This window comes from Gasterosteus aculeatus, chromosome 13 (genome assembly GCF_964276395.1).
Source record: "Gasterosteus aculeatus chromosome 13, fGasAcu3.hap1.1, whole genome shotgun sequence".
Classification (NCBI taxonomy): domain Eukaryota; kingdom Metazoa; phylum Chordata; class Actinopteri; order Perciformes; family Gasterosteidae; genus Gasterosteus; species Gasterosteus aculeatus.
The window spans coordinates 10,702,258-10,718,791 of NC_135701.1; the positions used below are offsets into that span (position 1 = coordinate 10,702,258).

Consider the following 16,534-nt stretch of genomic DNA (forward strand, 5'->3'; position numbering starts at 1 on the left):
ATAACTGATCTTGAATATGATTTAGCAAAATTAGACCGTAGTATTATTAATTACTATAGCACCAATGATAATTTGATACAATAAAAATGGTGATCAATATTATTATTATTATTATTATCTCTAAAGTGTGGCTGTGCTTGATGTCTGTGGGTGCTGAATGTGATTCAACTCAGACGTGTACTTGTACATTTAGTCCTGGAAACAATCATATTATTGGAGGCAGTCCTATGAGTACTAGTAAACTGTAACTGTAAACAAACAATAGGCGGCTAGGCATCAAGCTATTCAACTAAAATATACGATAACAAATTTTCACTCCATGATATAACAATAACGTGTGGACACATTCATGTCCACGAACAGTAAAAAGGGAAAAATAGCGAAAAGGAAGCACTGATACATGGTTTGATTGTTAAGTTTGGAAATTGGATTGTGACGCGCATCACAATCGATCTAATACGTGCTGAGAGGCATCTAGCTCCGCCCCCGGCCCACGTGACCGCGGCACCGAGGGGTGAGTAAAGGAAAGAGTGTTTGCTGTGACCGACTTCACCAAGTTCTACGCTGGTGGCTGAAGACTTGACTGAAGGTAAAGCAAAACTGTTTTGGAAATCAACAGTTCGGTTGCGAGTGGATCGTCTGTAATAATCGCATTCGATTTGTTTACATTACGCAGCATTTACATAAATAACCAACCTCGTTCCACGTCAGCGATTTCAAATGCAAATACAAATGAAGTCCCATTTCTGTTACATAATTGACTGCGGTCAACTAAGCAGACACTTGAATTTTATTGCACGTTTATGCTAATATTTACGGTATATATTGGAACATGTATTAGAATACACGTTGACTGGAACTATTGAGAAAAGTATTTTTATTGCAGTTCAAAAATGGATGGTCCTTTTGAACTTTGAAATATAGGGCTTTTAATTTGGATAATTATCTAACTTTGTACAGTAAAAGTAGTCAGAATGGTCCTGAACACACATACCACAGTTATTGTCCAGAATCTTCAAAGATTCTGGACAATAACTGTGGTATGTGTGTGGTATGTGTGTTACTTGTTTTTTGTATTCCGGTTACTTGTTTAATACCGTAAATGTCAGCATACACGTGCACTAAAATTCAAGTGTCTGCTGAGTTGACCGCAGTGATAATTGAGTTGTCAAAATGGTTTTCACACTGGGAAGACTTCTAAACGCCAACTCCTAAACGTTTCAACTCAATATATCTGTCCAATCATTACTAAAGCTGCTTCCATACCACTACAACTAATAATGCACTTTTAATCATATAGGTAATACATGGATTATAAACAGAATATTTTCACCATTGCTATTCTAGTGTATTATAACTCAAGATTGACTTCCAAGATGTTGGCCTGCACACATCTGGGATGCATATGAGTCAGTCTCATACCTAAATGTCATGTGTCTCATCTTGATCGAGACATGCGTGTTGCTGTGATTGGAGCGGGAGTCATCGGCCTGTCAACAGCTCAGAGCATCTATGAGCAGTATCACTCCATCATCAGTCCGCTGACGATTGAGGTGTATGCTGACCATTTCACTCCACTGACCACTAGTGATGGAGCTGCTGGCTTTTGGCAGCCATATCTCTACGATGAAGGCAAAGTCCAGGAGACGTAAGCATATTCCACGTAATTCTCTTTTGATTTGCCATTAAATCTGTAAAAAATGGTTGGCATTTTTGTGCTGTATTGTCTCCTCTCTTTTAGGAAATGGAATAAAGAGACATTTGACTACTTGCTAAGCTTCCTCAGTTCACCAGAGTCTGTACAAATGGGTATTTTCCTTCAGTCTGGCTACAACCTCTGCACTGAACCAGCCCCAGTGAGTAGTACATTGTTCTTGAACTTAATCTGGCTTCAAAGATAAGATCTGCCCTTGTTTCAGAAGCCTTACTAAAAGAGAAAGACATTGTAAAACTTGTAAAAATGTAACCTCTATAACTAGCTCATAAATGTATTACATATCAGTGCGATATCCATCATTAACCCAAAGCGTTCGTGTCCAGCCGGACTTTGTTCAGTCACACAAAGACAAATGGCTGCAGTGGTTTGAAAACAATAACAGAGATTCCTCCACAAGGATTGGGACACTCAATCGTCACAGCAAGGATTATAACTAACACACAATAGCTGACCAGGACAAGTTTACAACATAAATGATAGAATATTGACTTGCTTTTGTTTGCAGGCGCCCTCATTTAAAGATATTGTCCTGGGCTTCAGGCAGCTCACAGAACGAGAGCTGCAGCTGTTCCCCGGATACAAGTAGGTATCCTGCTGAAACTGCCATGAAAGCAAAACAACAAGCATGAAGCAAAGCTGCAAATGGTTAAATATGTTTTCACGTCGTGCCAAACATATTACCTTTCCCACATTTGAGTGCAATAAAACCATACTGTATTTCAGACATTGAGAACAGCAAGACATATTTTACTAACATATACACAAAACCAAATAAAAATAATAATTCATCATTTTCATAGAACTGCAAAATTTCATGAAATAAATGTTTAGAAGCAATGAACTGTTCATGCTCATTAATTGGGTACGTTAAAGCATATCATTGGTGTTTAAAAAAAAAGTCCTTATATTGCGTGGTTCCTAATAAAAGTGTATAGCTAGATTCTCTGACTGTCTCTTCTAATATGTACAGTTATGGGTGGTTCAACACTGCTCTCATGGTTGAAGGTAAAACATACTTACCTTGGCTGATGGATTGGTGAGTCAAGTCCTGAGTTCAACTTACTTTCTATGTGTAGCTGTTTCAAACATCATTTATGAAATAGTTTATGTTTTGATCTGATAAACTAGCTATATGCTGTGTAGATGTAAATGGCCAGCGGGGTTTTCATATGAAATCTTGAATAACCGGTTCAGTCAAAAATAATATACATATATGTACTTTCAGCACTCGTTTTAAAGTGCTCATAATAAACATCTGGTTCTCTGTTATTCTCAGGTTGCAAAAAAGGGGAGTGAAATTTCATCACAGAAAAATAGAGTCCTTCCAGGAGGTTCGTAAAGGCTTTTCAATATATAGTTGCATAGTTTAGTATAGTTGTACATTGTTTTATTTTTGATTTTAGGATTGCTCTTTGTCTCTTACATCCTATATCGCCAGGCTGTTGTATTTTCCCTCTTACCTCCAAACAGATGTTATTGCTTGTTGGATTTGTTATCTCTTATCATGCTTGCCTGTATTTAGCTGGTAAAAACTGGGGCAGACGTGATCATTAACTGCACTGGGATGAGATCCGGAGAGCTCCAGCCGGACCCTGAGCTCAAACCAGGCCGTGGCCAGATAATAAAAGTGAGAGTGGTTCTATATCTATCTACAAAGGCACTATGCGAACAAAGGTTGTACCTGGTTATTCTTTGTTTTTCAGGTGGATGCTCCGTGGCTGAAGCATTGGATTCTTACCCACGATTTTAAAACAGGGGTCTATAATTCACCATATATCATTCCAGGGTAGTTTCAGTGACATCAAACACTGGGGATTCTGATGCATATCATTTAGGAGCCAACGTCTTTTGTAATGTTAGTAGTGAGGGACAGGAGGGCTGTGGACTTAGAGTATCATTTACATCAAAAGTTGCAGTGGTTATATAAAACTTTTAGAAGATTTTAAATTAAATTACAGTGTTTTTTGGGAGACAAAGAAAGACAAGGTTGTTGTAATTTGTTTGCAGAAGTCGCCTCGTGACGGTCGGAGGAATTTTACAGTTAGGAAACTGGAGTGAAAAGACTAACTCCACCGACCATAAACACATCTGGGAAAGCGCCTGCAAGCTGGAGCCGAGTCTCAAGGTGAGATGATATCAGAGTGTTTGTCTAGGAGCCCATACAAAGACTGTTTGTGTCAACTGTAATAAATGGTTTACAACAAGCCTCTGCCCTGCTACGGTATGTAACCGTGTGCATTTGCCTTTGCATGTGCACACGGCTCGTCGTTACTAACTTCAGCATGCCAGGCTGGTGGAGGACTGGGCCGGCCTGAGACCGGTTCGCAGCAAAGTCCGACTGGAGAGGGAGGCCATACAGTGTGGGGCGACTACAGTGGAGGTAAACTTTTAACAGCCCAGCAGCACTCCAACCAGTCTTTCATTTGACTTCTACATTTAAAATATCATGGCTCTCGTTCAGGTGATACACAACTACGGCCATGGAGGTTTTGGACTCACTATTCACCGAGGCTGTGCGCAGGAGGCAGCGAGGCTCTTTGGTCAGATTGTGGAACAAAAAAGCAAAGGTCCAAAAGCTCGCTTGTAAATTTGTACTGATTGGTGCCCTTCTTTTTAGAACAAGGAGGTCAGTGCCTTATATCACATACTGCTCAAACTGCTCTGGTTTGTAACTAACATTTAGAGCAAACACGTGTACCTTTGGATTAATTGTGTCGCTTCAAAACGATGCAATGTTTGTAACTTGAATGTGACTTTAAAGAGGAGACACTACTCACGTTGATTATTAATAACAAATGGATCATTCCAAAGTAGTGATACTTAAATTTGAAGGTTTTGTTGATTAAAATAAGTGTACAAATCTTCATAATGAAAATGATTATAACTAATATAACCATACTGTGTAGTAATAAATAAAAACATGAATCCAGGGCTGTTTTTGTTCTACTATTTACGATAATATCATACACATTTACATCCAGTGCATTGACAATAATGTGTGCACACATACATTTAATGCAGCACTATGAATCAAACACTGGCAGGTAAAGAGTCAGCTGGCCGGACCTGAACTGGTGAATCTCTCTTTTAAGTTTGTCTCTTAAACAAAACATTTCCCAGTGTGTCACTCAGACTGAGCAAAGTGTGTCTTCTCATCACCTTTGTTACAAACAAAAGTAGAGACAACAACTCAACCAGGTGTAGATACATTATTTACAGGAAGACAGAATGGACCACCCTGCTGGGCCGTTGCGTATACGTGTGTGTAGGTCTGTGTGTGCAGAGCCTCGAGGTCTGGTACAGGAGAGAATGCAACACCAAATATTTTTGTTAATGTAATTCCTTAAAATCATTTAACACTTACTATCTAGGTCGGGTCTGCTTTTAGTTTCATAATACGTTAACGTCAATGTACATAATTCTTTCTTTAAATGCAGCCCAGCATCTGTGGACTGTTTCTAGATGTGCACTAACTATGAAATATCTTTGACTGTATGTTTATTATCTTCTGATGAAGGTTTTGGCAGATTTGTTGGGTTGTTGTGAATGAAACGGTTTGTGGCTCCAGCAGAAAACAATGATCCATGTTGAAATGTGAAATGATACAAACACAGGGTTCGACACGGTGGCTGTCTGTCTGTACAGTATGTCCTTTCACTGGCACAATCTTCAACAATGTAACCCCAGACTGTATTTCATCTAATTGTCTTTTGATTTGTCAATGAGGACGTGTTCCTCACACCTGCCATATACAAGTTAAAAAGCTTGTGTTTCTTAACCAACAATTTGTGTGCACAAGACGGTCCTCACCCTTATCTCCGTATCGTGGATCTACGCTAACAGACACAACAGACAAGAGAAGTTCTCTCAAGCCCAAACTCGGAACAGAGTTAACCGTTAGACCCTCTTTGTTCTACTTTTCTTTTTTCCATTAGAAGGATTTAAATGCTTTACTTGAATTCATTCAATTCATTCATTCAAGAATGTTTCACATTTTATCCACCATTTATTTTCTCAATCTTGTACCTGTGATGGTTATTTTGTTGTTCCAGTTAAGAAGTGGCCAAACTATGACAGCAATAGCGGTCAAAGACGACATGATAAGATTTATAATATTGTGCCTGGCTCTCTGAAGCCACTCTGGTGCCGAAACTGAGGAGTCATAAAGTGGGACTGGAGCTGGACACCAAAGCTGGATTAGCTTTTTTTTTCTTTTGCCTCTTCTCACGTCTTTTCCTCACTGGTCCTCAAATCTCAATTGTGCTCCTGCCAACATGTCCTCAGTCCTGGGAAACAGGGGTGGAGGGAGGAATTCCCCCTGAGCTTTGGGAGGAGGCCCGACCCACCATCTCCTGGCCCCATTCGCGGTGGCTCGACTCCTGCAGGCCCCGGCCCGTTGTCTCAATTGGCAGTGCACAAGAGGCGATGGCGGCGAGGAGGCAGCAGCAGCAGTACACGGAAAGAGCCAGGTAAATAGATGACTCCAACATCACCTGCAGGATGAAACCCAGGGAAAAACATTTTTGTTACTTCCTCTTGTTTTGATGTCTTAAAAAGAAACAGTACTGACTGATGGGTGTTACCTGGGCAACAAAAGGTGTAATAAGGGCACCGACTCTGGCCATTCCACTGCTCATTCCCAGACCTAAAGCTCTGGTTGCTGTTGGGTACACCTGCAGGTTCAAGAAAAAAAACTGAGTAGGCTGGATCTGATTTTTTATTTTACTCAACGCAAGAAATAAAAGGAAAACATCTGACAGCCCTGGTAGACGTCTTACCTCTGGAGTGTACACGTAAGCAGCCTGGAATCCTCCCGCAATGAAAGCTCTGGCGATGAATATCAACACTGTCATGGGTGCTCTGCAACAGAGGAACCAGTAATGCTGGATGAATGGTGGACGCACAACGTCACGCTCAATGTTCTTCTCGGTATCACCTCACCTCCCGAGGCAGCCATACAGGGGAATGATGCACATGGAGAAGACGAAGAAACACAACGCCATGGTCTTCCTCCTGCCCAGTCGATCGATGGCCCACAGTGTCACCAGCAGTCCTATGCGACGGTTTAAAATTCAAGGCGTGTAGGACACAATTTGCTGACTTGCTCTTTATGTTACGGTGCAGCAATTAAATGAAATGTGTTTTATTATTACCATGACAATGACAGGTCATTGGTGGAAAAGCAGAGGGGTGACTAATAATCTTAATGATGGCTCCATTCTCTCTGGGTAAGCCAGGACTTTTGTCAGGAAGCCGGCCTGACAGCGAGGCCCTGGCACACCTAAATGGAATGGGGCCATCATTAATGTTATTTTTAACTCCTTGCCAAAGTGTCCTCTGTTAGAACATTGTCTTAACGTTATTAAGATGTTTACTTGTATAATAGGTATAAGGTATAATAAGTAATTATGATACAGTGGAACAACAAAGCCAATATAATTAACTACTATAGTAGAAAAGAATCATAGAAAAGAATAAAAAGACTGAGTGAAGACACAACTTATGTGTACCTGGGAATTCCGATAAGGTGGTCCACAACAGGTCTTTGTAGTCGTCAGAGTTCAAATATTTACACTCCAGGTTACATTGAAGATCTTTCTTGTTACCTTTGGACACTAGAGGGAGATATAAAACAACAGAAAACAGGATTATACACACCCAGCACAGGCCTGATCTGTGATTTAGCAAAAAACATACAGTAGAAATGTGTGGATATCTTAAATGGCAGATATGACTGATGACATTAAGGATGGCTCTGTTTCTTCACAGGTTTCAGGAGGCGTTGTTGTTAATGTTATCTGGCACACCTGTGCGAGGGAATCCAAAACGTTTGCCACTCCAGACTCTCTGCTGGTCTGACACATGTAACTAAACTGCAAATATCTCTTAACAGTGTAGCAAATAAGAATGTGAGTGCGTGTCCTTGAATGTGCGAAGTCATCCGTCGCTGTTCGAGCTGTGACTCACTTCCACATGCACCTCCCTCCTGAAAGAGCTCCGTAGTGAGCAGCACAAGCCCATAATAAGAGAAGGCATTTGCAAACCTGAGGAGGGAAACGGGATGAATTAATAGTGGTTCACTTGATTAGATTAATATGTCTGTGCCCTTGGAGAACATTGAGGTTTCGGAGCTTAAGAACAAATGAGAAACCTGTGGGTAACAACTCAGGGTGTCAGTAGGTGGCATTATCATTAGCTCCAATGATAATTATAATAATTACCAAATAAACCACAGCAGCACTGTGGTCCAGCGAAAATGGGAAGAAAATAGGTCTTGAATCTTTCCTCGTTCCTCCTAATTAAAATGACAGACAAAAAAAATAGGCAGCATAGATTAATATCATTCATAAATGTTTCTGTTCTGCAGAAAGTCTCTTTTACCTGTCTGTCAGCAACCAGTTTTCCCAGTGGCATGGGTGCTCCGTTCTCTGTGGCGATGCGCTTCAATGTGGCCAGAGCCTTTTCCTGGTTCCCTGTCAGCACGTCGTATCGAGCACTCTCTGGTAGCCACTGATCCCACCCCACCAAAGAGCAGACTGGATTAGGCTGTCATTTGTTCCGCTGACATATTGCGTCTCACAACAACCACAACAACATCATAGTCACCCAACACAGGAGGGAGAAGATGAAGAGAGGAATGGTGGAAAGGCCGAGCAGCCAACGCCAGCCTAGAGTGGGCATCACCAGGATGGCTAAGAGGACCTCGAACACCGTGCCCAGTGCCCAAAATATCTAAAAGGCAAAGTCAAACTCAAAATCCTGCTAGAGAATTCCACAGCTGTGGTGATGTGGTTGCATGTTGTGTCCTCGCCATCAGCACTATGTATGGATGATGCATAAGAGAAGCCCATACCTCAATCAGCAAGATGCACGTAGCTCTGGACCTCATCGGCAGAAACTCAGCATACAGTGTCACCCTTGTAAGAGGAGGGGACATTTCACACTTAATCCTGACTTACATCATTAACTATTAACACGTCGTATTTTAGGGAGATGAATGAGGAATACTCACGACTGTGGGGCTCCTCCAATGCCGAAGCCCACCAGTGCACGGAGGACGAGGATCCAGCCATAAACAGGTGCAAATGCACTCAAAACCCCGTAGAACATAGTCCACAGCACACTCATCTTCAGACCCTGTGTAGGCATGCAAACAAAACTTAACAAGCTAATGAGGCTCTTCATTCACAACAATTGAACTTGCAATGTCGCTAGATTAGAGCAAACAAATACAAACAAATCATCGCACTTCTACAGCAGAGGCTTTATTTAAACTTACCGTCTTTCTGCCGTATTTGTCCGATATGTTTCCCCAAAGAGAAGAGCTTATCATCATCCCAATGAACACTGCCTGCACCAGTGGAAAGAAACATGTTAATATGATGCAGCAGTCTGAATACACATGATAATAGTTTCACAAGACAAGGCTGATATTATGCGCATCCTTTCATGCATCTTTTACCGTTTGAGCCCCTAATTACTCAATTAAAAACGTCCACCATTTAAGGCCTTTCAAGGGTTTTAGTAAAACTATACTCAATGTTCCCTGTTTACTTATTGTTTTATATCATACTCACTTGACTAAATTGTGATTTCCATTCAAATAATAATATTGCAACTCACACAGCATTGAACTACATTACACACCCTATTATTTCCCACATGGTTGTCACTGCTCAACATGAGCAATCCCTTAGCAGGACAGTCACACAGCGTTGCAAGTGAGAACAATCAAGATATTAGAGAGCCATTACCGATGTAAGCAATGCCACCTGAAGTCTGGGAAGCCTCCATTCACAGTGAAGCTGTGGGGCTAAGATGCTGAGGATCATCATCTCCATAGCATCAGCCATCTGAGCAAACAGAAAACAGCTCAGAGACACATTCTATAGCTTGCAAACTTAGACATCACCCCCTGAAATGGTGTATTTTCCAACAATGAAGTGTTCTCACCCAGGACAGACCAGTGAGGATGGAGAGTTTCCACTGAAATGTCCCAAAGCCGATGGCCTCTACGGCATCTTCTACCATGAATGTGTCTGAGGGGATGTTATTCAAAGGGGTATTTGATAAATCAGTAAAGGCAAACCTTCTCTAGAGCTCAAAGCAGCACATATCGGAGGATGTTATCAGGAAGGAGAGGGGTCACAGGGTGTGTAAAATAAAGCCCTGTCATACTGTACCATCAGTTGGATTGGCAAACTCCCGAGGAACTGGAGCTCCGTCTGTAAGTGCCACAGACTCCAGTTCAGTCTGTTCCGCCATCCTGAACGCCTGCTCTCTACTCTCACCATCGTCCTCGGAGCGTGTGCTCTCCCCCGTGCGACGGAATCGTACAATACTACAAAAAAAACAACCCAATTAGAATAAGTGTGTCGAAAGCCCAGGAGGATTACTTCTCCACATTAGATCTGATCGGCGAGTTTCACAGTTATTGTTCTAGGGCAGAGCTGAGTTCAAAAATCTGAGTTGAAGGCTGTTGCCTAGGTGATCTTCTTCCGCCTGTGATTTTATGAATGAGTGGTAAAATCCTCCTGAGGGCAACTGACAGCTCTGCAAACTGCACTTAACTGCTTGGCAAGCTTAGAAAGCCTAAATACCCAGTGATGTTATCTACAGATGGAAGGTATATAATCTTCTCCCACATGCAGATAATTAATGGTTCATTAAGATTGAAGAGAACTCTAAAAGTGTTGGTGAAGTCTTAATCACTGTAATTACATAACATAGGCTTGCAATGGGAAGCACCAGCGATGCAGATGAGTCTGCAAGATGTCCAGAAATCTCTGTTTTGTGAACGTATCTAGCAAAACTGTTAAAAAGAAACCATAATAAAAGTCTTTTTCCTATTTTCTTTTTCTAGCTGTTTGATTTAGAAAATGTGTGTACCATTACTTTTCATGCAATTATTGTAAGAAGACTTTCTATATTATTCCACTGTATGTCTTTGAGAAATGTCCCTCATGATGGCTAAGCTGGACATGTGCAGCAGAGGTTGAAATAAATCCCACTATGGAGTCAAGGCAGCAAAAACAGATACAAGTCAAGATGGAAAACCAAAACCGCTTTCAAATCCATAAATAAATAAAACCAAAATAGTCTCCTTGGGAAATGCAAAACCTTTTGATCTGTAAACGAACTGCACCGGCAAATATGTCGTAAGTTATTTTTTTTTTTTGTATTATTCCCGTGATGCATTCCCAGGTATTTCACGGATAGATGTTGGAATTGAATGACTGAGGCTTTTAAAGAATGTCAAGCTATTTGTGGTCCAGAGAGCTAACCCGATGGAGGCTGCACAATGCGAGGCTGTCAGAGGACGCGTCGGTCGAACACGCTTCCTACGGCCGTCAGCTGAATGCATACAACAACAACAAAAGGCGTGAAATGTGCAGATCGTAAGTTAACTCACGGCAGCTGTCTCAGTTGGAACAGATCATCGTCCATTTTGGTGTTTGCTGGCAGGCGCTCCGTTTCGTCTCATCGCCGTTTACATTATCAGGACGAGAAGCGATTTCAGCACCGAGGAGAGCTACCTGCTCCGGCAGCCAATGGGAGTCACAGCTTATGATCACCGCACGGAAACCAGCAGAGGGACGGTGGATGGACAATGTGTAATTACAATGGTCCTCCACGGGACTTGTCAACACCCAAATGGACATAATGGAAATGAAAGCCGTGTTATACAAATATAGGCCAAAATAAAAGAATAATCATAAGGAAAATGTATTTTAGATTTATAATGTTATCTCAAAAAAAATACAAGGCTGGACAATAAATAATCTACAGTGGGTTTGGTCATCAGAATATCATCTTGGGACGTGTTTGATAGCTGCAATCATTTCAATGTTTTATTTATTTTTTAAACAATTATGTTGATTCTCAGTCAGCGGCTTGGAGTGATTGGACTTCAAAAATGTGCGCAACAAACATTTAGGTGCTTGGAACAAAACGGTGACCACCTCAGTGCGCTGTTTAGCTGGTCCGTGCTGCAACATGCCACCGAAGACGGGAGTTCCGCAATGAAAGCAGGATGTTGTGGTGGAGACCGGAGAGCTCCGATAAGCTTGTCGGGGAGTTCCTTGGCACTGGACCCATAGTCAGGTAAAAGTCTCCATTGGCAAAGGACGACTCGGGGTTATTTATAGTGCACGGGGTCAGGGGCAAAGTGGGTCATGACGCCGCCGTTAGTTGGACCCAAAGTGTAACATGCGCAGGCAGGATGTCAGACTGACACCGAGGTTCTCCGGTTTAACTTTAAAACCTGCAACCGATAGCGCACGATGGAATGTTCCCTGCGTTGAAACACAATGGCTTGGATATTTATCAAATGAGGCGCCATAGTACGCCGACGGCAGACTAACCTCGGTGTTGTCGGTAAGTTAACCGTAATGCTAAAGCTAGCTCGTTCAATACATGCGATACGTTCGGGTGGCGTTAACGTTACACGTTGATAAACGGGTGGTGCTTAGTATTGTTCCTAACTAGCTTACTAGCGTTGGATCATGCGGCTGCACAATTACGTAACCAACAAAACAAATAACAAGTTACAATATCAAGTTTTAAGTCCTGTGGCACTTGCAGCTTAAGCTAACGTGAAGTCAGGAGGTTTTGCTGGATCTGAAGTAGCGTCGTGTGTGGTTTTACCAGATTAAAAAAAAAAAGCTTGATGGGTCACATTATTAGAGCATTTAGTTTGGGTTACATTACGTTTTGTTTTGCCTGTGTCCTAATGGGAGAGAATATGCAATCATGATAGGCAGAATAATACAAGAGATAACAATACAAAGCTGCAAGCCAGCGTTATTGGTACACTGAGCTGTCATATACAACAGCCCTGCAACGGTTATTCAATATTATTAAGCTTCAAATGTTCAGTTTTTGTAGAAACTGCCGGTGAATTGTGTTGCGTTTTTATTGAGTTGTTTAGCTGACACTTTGCCCACAACTTTTATATCCACAATGGTAGGATACAATCTCAGTATAAGTATAATAGTTATGGAAGCACAACGCCTGGATGACCACAGCGTTGCTTTAACACCGCTCAGTCAAATACTTTTGTGTTTTCAGGAGCAAGATGATAAAAAACTGGGGTGTCATTGGTGGGATAGCTGCTGCCGTTGCAGCTGGCGTATACGTTTTATGGGGCCCCATTACGGAGAGAAAGAAGAAAAGGAGAGGTAAGGATCTGTACGACAGTGTGACACACAGAATGTTTCCTGTGGGGCGGTAAACTCACAACGTCTTTTCTTTCAGGCATGGTTCCTGGTCTGTTGAATTTAGGCAACACCTGCTTCCTGAACTCTCTGCTTCAGGGTTTGGCAGCATGTCCGTCGTTCATCAGGTGGCTGGAAATCTTCTCCGGTTCCCCCATGATCCAGTCCTGCAAGGACAACCAGCTGTCCACAACGCTGCTTCAGCTTCTCAATGGTATGTATGACCGTGACGCGTCACCGCAGCGTGGTGGACACGGCGTTCGGTCGCCTTCATGTGACACAGATGTTTTTTTGCATTGTTAGCTCTGTCCAGGGATCAGCCCGGGGAAGAAGATGTTCTTGATGCCGGGTGCCTCCTGGATGTTCTAAGACTTTACCGCTGGCACATCAGTTCATTTGAAGAGCAGGTTAGTCCATAATCCTGTTGAGTGGTCTGTTTTGTTTATTACTACGCACAACGTTTGCTGTAGCGTTTATTCATGTCTGAAGAGTGGTCTGGATGTGTTGGTTTGTCCACTCTCAGGATGCGCATGAGCTTTTTCACGTCCTTACATCTTCTCTGGAAGAGGAGCGGGATCGTCAACCCAAAGTCGCTCACTTGTTTGACATGCAGACGCTTGAGGCAAGTCATCGACTCTCCAGTTGCATTGTTTCTCAAACCACACACAAATATTTCTTGCATGCTTTAATCAATCCAGTCGATTTCTATTTGAGTAGAAATGACAAATATGTTTCTGTACTAACATTTTTAGTGCACTTGGGTGTTTTTTTATACCAGAGCCCCCCTGATCCAGTTGAGAAAACTATGATCTGCAGAAGTCGCGGTAAGGAGACAAAGAAACTGTGGAGCCTAGATTATACAAACGCAAAGGATTGTATTTCAACTGTACTTATTTTTCATTTCGCAGCCCCTCTTCATTGTATACCAAGTCCGTGGAAGTCTCCACATCCTTTCCATGGGCGTTTAACAAGCAATATGTCATGCAAGCGCTGTGAACAACAAGTCAGTGTTTTCTTTTTCTTTCCTTTTTTTTAAGAAATGAGATTCGCAAAGCTATTTTGTGTTGTTTGACTTGGTACTTTTCTTTTAGATTTATACCTCTGCTTTGCTTTTGTTTAGAGTCCAGTGCGGTATGACTCATTTGAGAGCCTCTCCCTCCCCATCCCTTTACCTCAGTGGGTAAGCAAAAATATCAACAACATGTGAATAGTAAAATGTATTCTACTATCACTTCTTAAAATATATATATTTTTCCTCAGGGTAGACCTATCTCTCTAGATCAGTGTCTTCAGCATTTCATCTCCTCTGAAACCATCAAAGAAGTAGAATGTGGAAACTGCACCAAGGTACATTCACTGCAGCATCTCTCTCAACAACTTCTGGTGATCATTTTTTATTAAATATGTAAGTCACAGAGAACAATTGACAGGAAGCTCTTGTAATAAAACCATCATCAAGTTACATCCACATACGTATCACTTCCTATATTTTACACCAGAAAGGCTTCCCATGTTTTAGTACAAAGATGATATTTGGCTGATGTTGTTTCATTTCTATTTGGGATCATTTCACCTCAGCTTCAACAAGGAAACGCATTAAACGGCCAAGTTTTGCAAAGCCAGAGGACAACATTCATTAAACAGCTCAAACTCGGAAAGGTAAGAGTCAATAATATGCCACTATTAGCAGCCAAGAAGTTAATCGCTCCCCTACAGCTTGTTTCTGTAACATTTTAGAAACATTAAAACTTCTATTACTTGATGACCTATGTTCTAAAAGGCTATTTAGTATTTTATTTCCCTATATAATATTTCCCTACTCCTTCTAGCTCCCCCAGTGCCTCTGTATCCATTTACAAAGACTGACGTGGTCTAGTGAAGGAACGCCCATCAAAAGACAGGAGCACGTGCAGTTCACGGAGCATCTGTCGATGGACCGCTACAAACACAAAGCTTCCACACACAGAAATCAGAGAATCAAATGTGCTGCGAACTCCAGGAATGTCGACAACGCAGATGATGCCACGGAGAAGCCTTCCACCAACGGCACCGGTATGTGTCTCTGTAATCTCTGGCATTTCATTCCTGGTCGCGTTTTTTTTTTTGTAATCATTTTTTTTTTCCTTCATTTTGGTTTTTCCAGAAGCAAAGGATCTGCACAACAACAACAAACCTTTTTCCAACGGAACATGTTCGTCCGTATTCCTTCCGTCTCCTGGTGTGACCCCGCTGCTCGGCCTCGCGTACGACTACAGGTAAACTTGGTGTCCCGCCGCAACGATACAAGCAACCATCGTAGATCCCGCTTCTCAGTCGTCAAATGGTTTTTGTTCCCTTTACACGTCATCTCACAGCGGCGCCCGTCCTTCCAGTTCTGTGGAGTACTTGTTCCAGCTCACGGCCGTGCTGGTTCACCACGGCGACATGCACTCGGGACACTTTGTCACGTACCGCCGCGGCCCTACGTCACCTCCCTCCGCTCCACCCGTCAGCTCCCAGTGGCTCTGGGTTTCAGACGACTCCGTGCGAAAAGCCAGCCAGCACGAGGTGCTCTCTTCCAACGCCTACATGCTCTTCTACGAGAGAGTCCGACGACGCGACCCGGCGCCCCACTCGGAGGAGTGACCTGAAGCTGGCGACCTCGCGGCCCGACCGACTTCTGCCTTTCCAGTCAAAGCGTTGAGTCTGACGACGCGGTTACCGACGGTTGGATCATGACTTTGTGACAGCGAGACCGGAGAGGAAACGTTCCTAGAGTTTGCATTAAAGGTCATTAAATGACGTGCTAAATCTGCGTACAGATGAGTCAATCCCAAAGATTTTGGACATGCAGGATTTTTAGTCTTCATAAACTACTCTTCTTTGGCAAGTGTAACAATTTGCCTTCTGTGGGACAAAATAACGTAACGCGTAACAATATAGTGTCTCTCTAGTCCTGCAATGCATTGTTCATGTGTGAATCTTAGTGTTTACTCAACTTTCTGGACTTTTCCTGATACTGTAGACGTTGGTGTGAATTGAAAGACATTATACTTTAAGGTGTTCCTGTCATTTTGTCCCCTGCCTGTACATTAGACACATACAAAAGAAGCGGATTGAGAATTCTTAGGGATGTTTCTTGGAAGTTGTTACATATTAAATTAAATTAGAATTTCCCCCTACCTCCGGTTCTCTTTTGTCTAAGGAGATCTGCCTAATCATTTCAAGCAGTTTATGTAAAGTTATTGGAATTCTGACAAGGCCAGTATACCTGAGTAGAGGTTAAAGTGCCATGTTGTATTTAATGATCAAGAGTTGTAACACTTAAAGCCAATGTGTGCGACAACTCATGTGATTCGTCAGAGCCATTTGGCACAGATCATGATCAGCTCTGCGTAAATAAAGCCACAGTGTCACTAGTTTTTGGTATTTTTGAATGATTTTAAATCTATTTAGCTGCCATCGCTCCGGCCAAACCAAATCAGTCAAATTTAGAAATGGCCTGGTGCAAAACTCATTAATGTTTGCGATTTGCACTAATGTATATCCCGGTGAGATTGTGTGTATTTTTGTGCAATCTAAAAAAATGACTTGTTTTCAGATATTAAAAAATAAAACAAAC

At 42.1% G+C, this 16,534-nt stretch overlaps 3 protein-coding genes across 7 annotated transcripts; 2 read left to right on the forward strand and 1 right to left on the reverse strand.

Moving 5' to 3' along the window:
• Positions 1–56: 56 nt before the first annotated feature.
• Positions 57–4,648, forward strand: LOC120831316 (D-amino-acid oxidase). 2 transcript variants are annotated; one of them, XM_040196693.2, is made up of 11 exons: positions 57–589; positions 1,453–1,648; positions 1,742–1,856; positions 2,223–2,299; positions 2,688–2,753; positions 2,994–3,048; positions 3,240–3,344; positions 3,421–3,503; positions 3,725–3,842; positions 3,999–4,097; positions 4,179–4,648. In XM_040196693.2, the coding sequence occupies exons 2-11, from the start codon at positions 1,455–1,457 to the stop codon at positions 4,302–4,304; spliced, it is 1,038 nt and encodes a 345-aa protein (XP_040052627.1). In that variant the 5' UTR covers positions 57–589; positions 1,453–1,454; the 3' UTR covers positions 4,305–4,648. The 2 variants fall into 2 exon arrangements, with proteins under 2 accessions (XP_040052627.1, XP_040052628.1); XM_040196694.2 differs by having other exon boundaries at positions 507–589; positions 1,348–1,648.
• Positions 4,649–4,652: 4 nt separating this feature from the next.
• On the reverse strand, positions 4,653–11,313 carry svopa (SV2 related protein a). Its single transcript, XM_040196689.2, has 16 exons — positions 11,130–11,313; positions 9,901–10,058; positions 9,671–9,756; positions 9,472–9,570; positions 8,997–9,068; positions 8,730–8,854; positions 8,571–8,634; positions 8,324–8,449; positions 8,099–8,227; positions 7,939–8,012; positions 7,685–7,761; positions 7,228–7,332; positions 6,659–6,770; positions 6,496–6,577; positions 6,301–6,390; positions 4,653–6,210 (listed from the first exon to the last, which is right to left on the reverse strand). The coding sequence occupies exons 1-16, from the start codon at positions 11,162–11,164 to the stop codon at positions 5,998–6,000; spliced, it is 1,647 nt and encodes a 548-aa protein (XP_040052623.1). The 5' UTR covers positions 11,165–11,313; the 3' UTR covers positions 4,653–5,997.
• A 301-nt stretch (positions 11,314–11,614) lies between these two features.
• On the forward strand, positions 11,615–16,533 carry usp30 (ubiquitin specific peptidase 30). Of its 4 annotated transcripts, none has more exons than XM_078086681.1 (13): positions 11,615–12,094; positions 12,788–12,897; positions 12,974–13,147; positions 13,237–13,340; positions 13,457–13,555; positions 13,712–13,757; positions 13,842–13,936; positions 14,054–14,113; positions 14,194–14,316; positions 14,512–14,592; positions 14,763–14,985; positions 15,077–15,188; positions 15,288–16,533. In XM_078086681.1, the coding sequence occupies exons 2-13, from the start codon at positions 12,795–12,797 to the stop codon at positions 15,556–15,558; spliced, it is 1,491 nt and encodes a 496-aa protein (XP_077942807.1). In that variant the 5' UTR covers positions 11,615–12,094; positions 12,788–12,794; the 3' UTR covers positions 15,559–16,533. The 4 variants fall into 4 exon arrangements, with proteins under 4 accessions (XP_077942807.1, XP_040052626.1, XP_040052625.1 ...); XM_040196692.2 differs by having other exon boundaries at positions 14,194–14,280; XM_040196691.2 differs by having other exon boundaries at positions 11,704–11,821; positions 14,194–14,280.
• Position 16,534: the final 1 nt, after the last annotated feature.

Coding starts and splice junctions, on each gene's coding strand:
- LOC120831316 (XM_040196693.2), top strand. CDS start 1,455: ATGCGTGTTGCTGTGATTGGAGCGGGAGTCATCGGCCTGTCAACAGCT. Junction 1,649..1,741: donor GAAGGCAAAGTCCAGGAGAC/GTAAGCATATTC, acceptor CCTCTCTTTTAG/GAAATGGAATAAAGAGACAT. Junction 1,857..2,222: donor TCTGCACTGAACCAGCCCCA/GTGAGTAGTACA, acceptor TTTTGTTTGCAG/GCGCCCTCATTTAAAGATAT.
- svopa (XM_040196689.2), bottom strand. CDS start 11,164: ATGGACGATGATCTGTTCCAACTGAGACAGCTGCC. Junction 10,059..11,129: donor TTCCAACTGAGACAGCTGCC/GTGAGTTAACTT, acceptor TTTTTTTTGTAG/TATTGTACGATTCCGTCGCA. Junction 6,578..6,658: donor CTGTATGGCTGCCTCGGGAG/GTGAGGTGATAC, acceptor CCTCTGTTGCAG/AGCACCCATGACAGTGTTGA.
- usp30 (XM_078086680.1), top strand. CDS start 11,751: ATGTTGTGGTGGAGACCGGAGAGCTCCGATAAGCTTGTCGGGGAGTTC. Junction 13,148..13,236: donor GCTGCTTCAGCTTCTCAATG/GTATGTATGACC, acceptor TTGCATTGTTAG/CTCTGTCCAGGGATCAGCCC. Junction 13,937..14,053: donor GCAAGCGCTGTGAACAACAA/GTCAGTGTTTTC, acceptor GCTTTTGTTTAG/AGTCCAGTGCGGTATGACTC.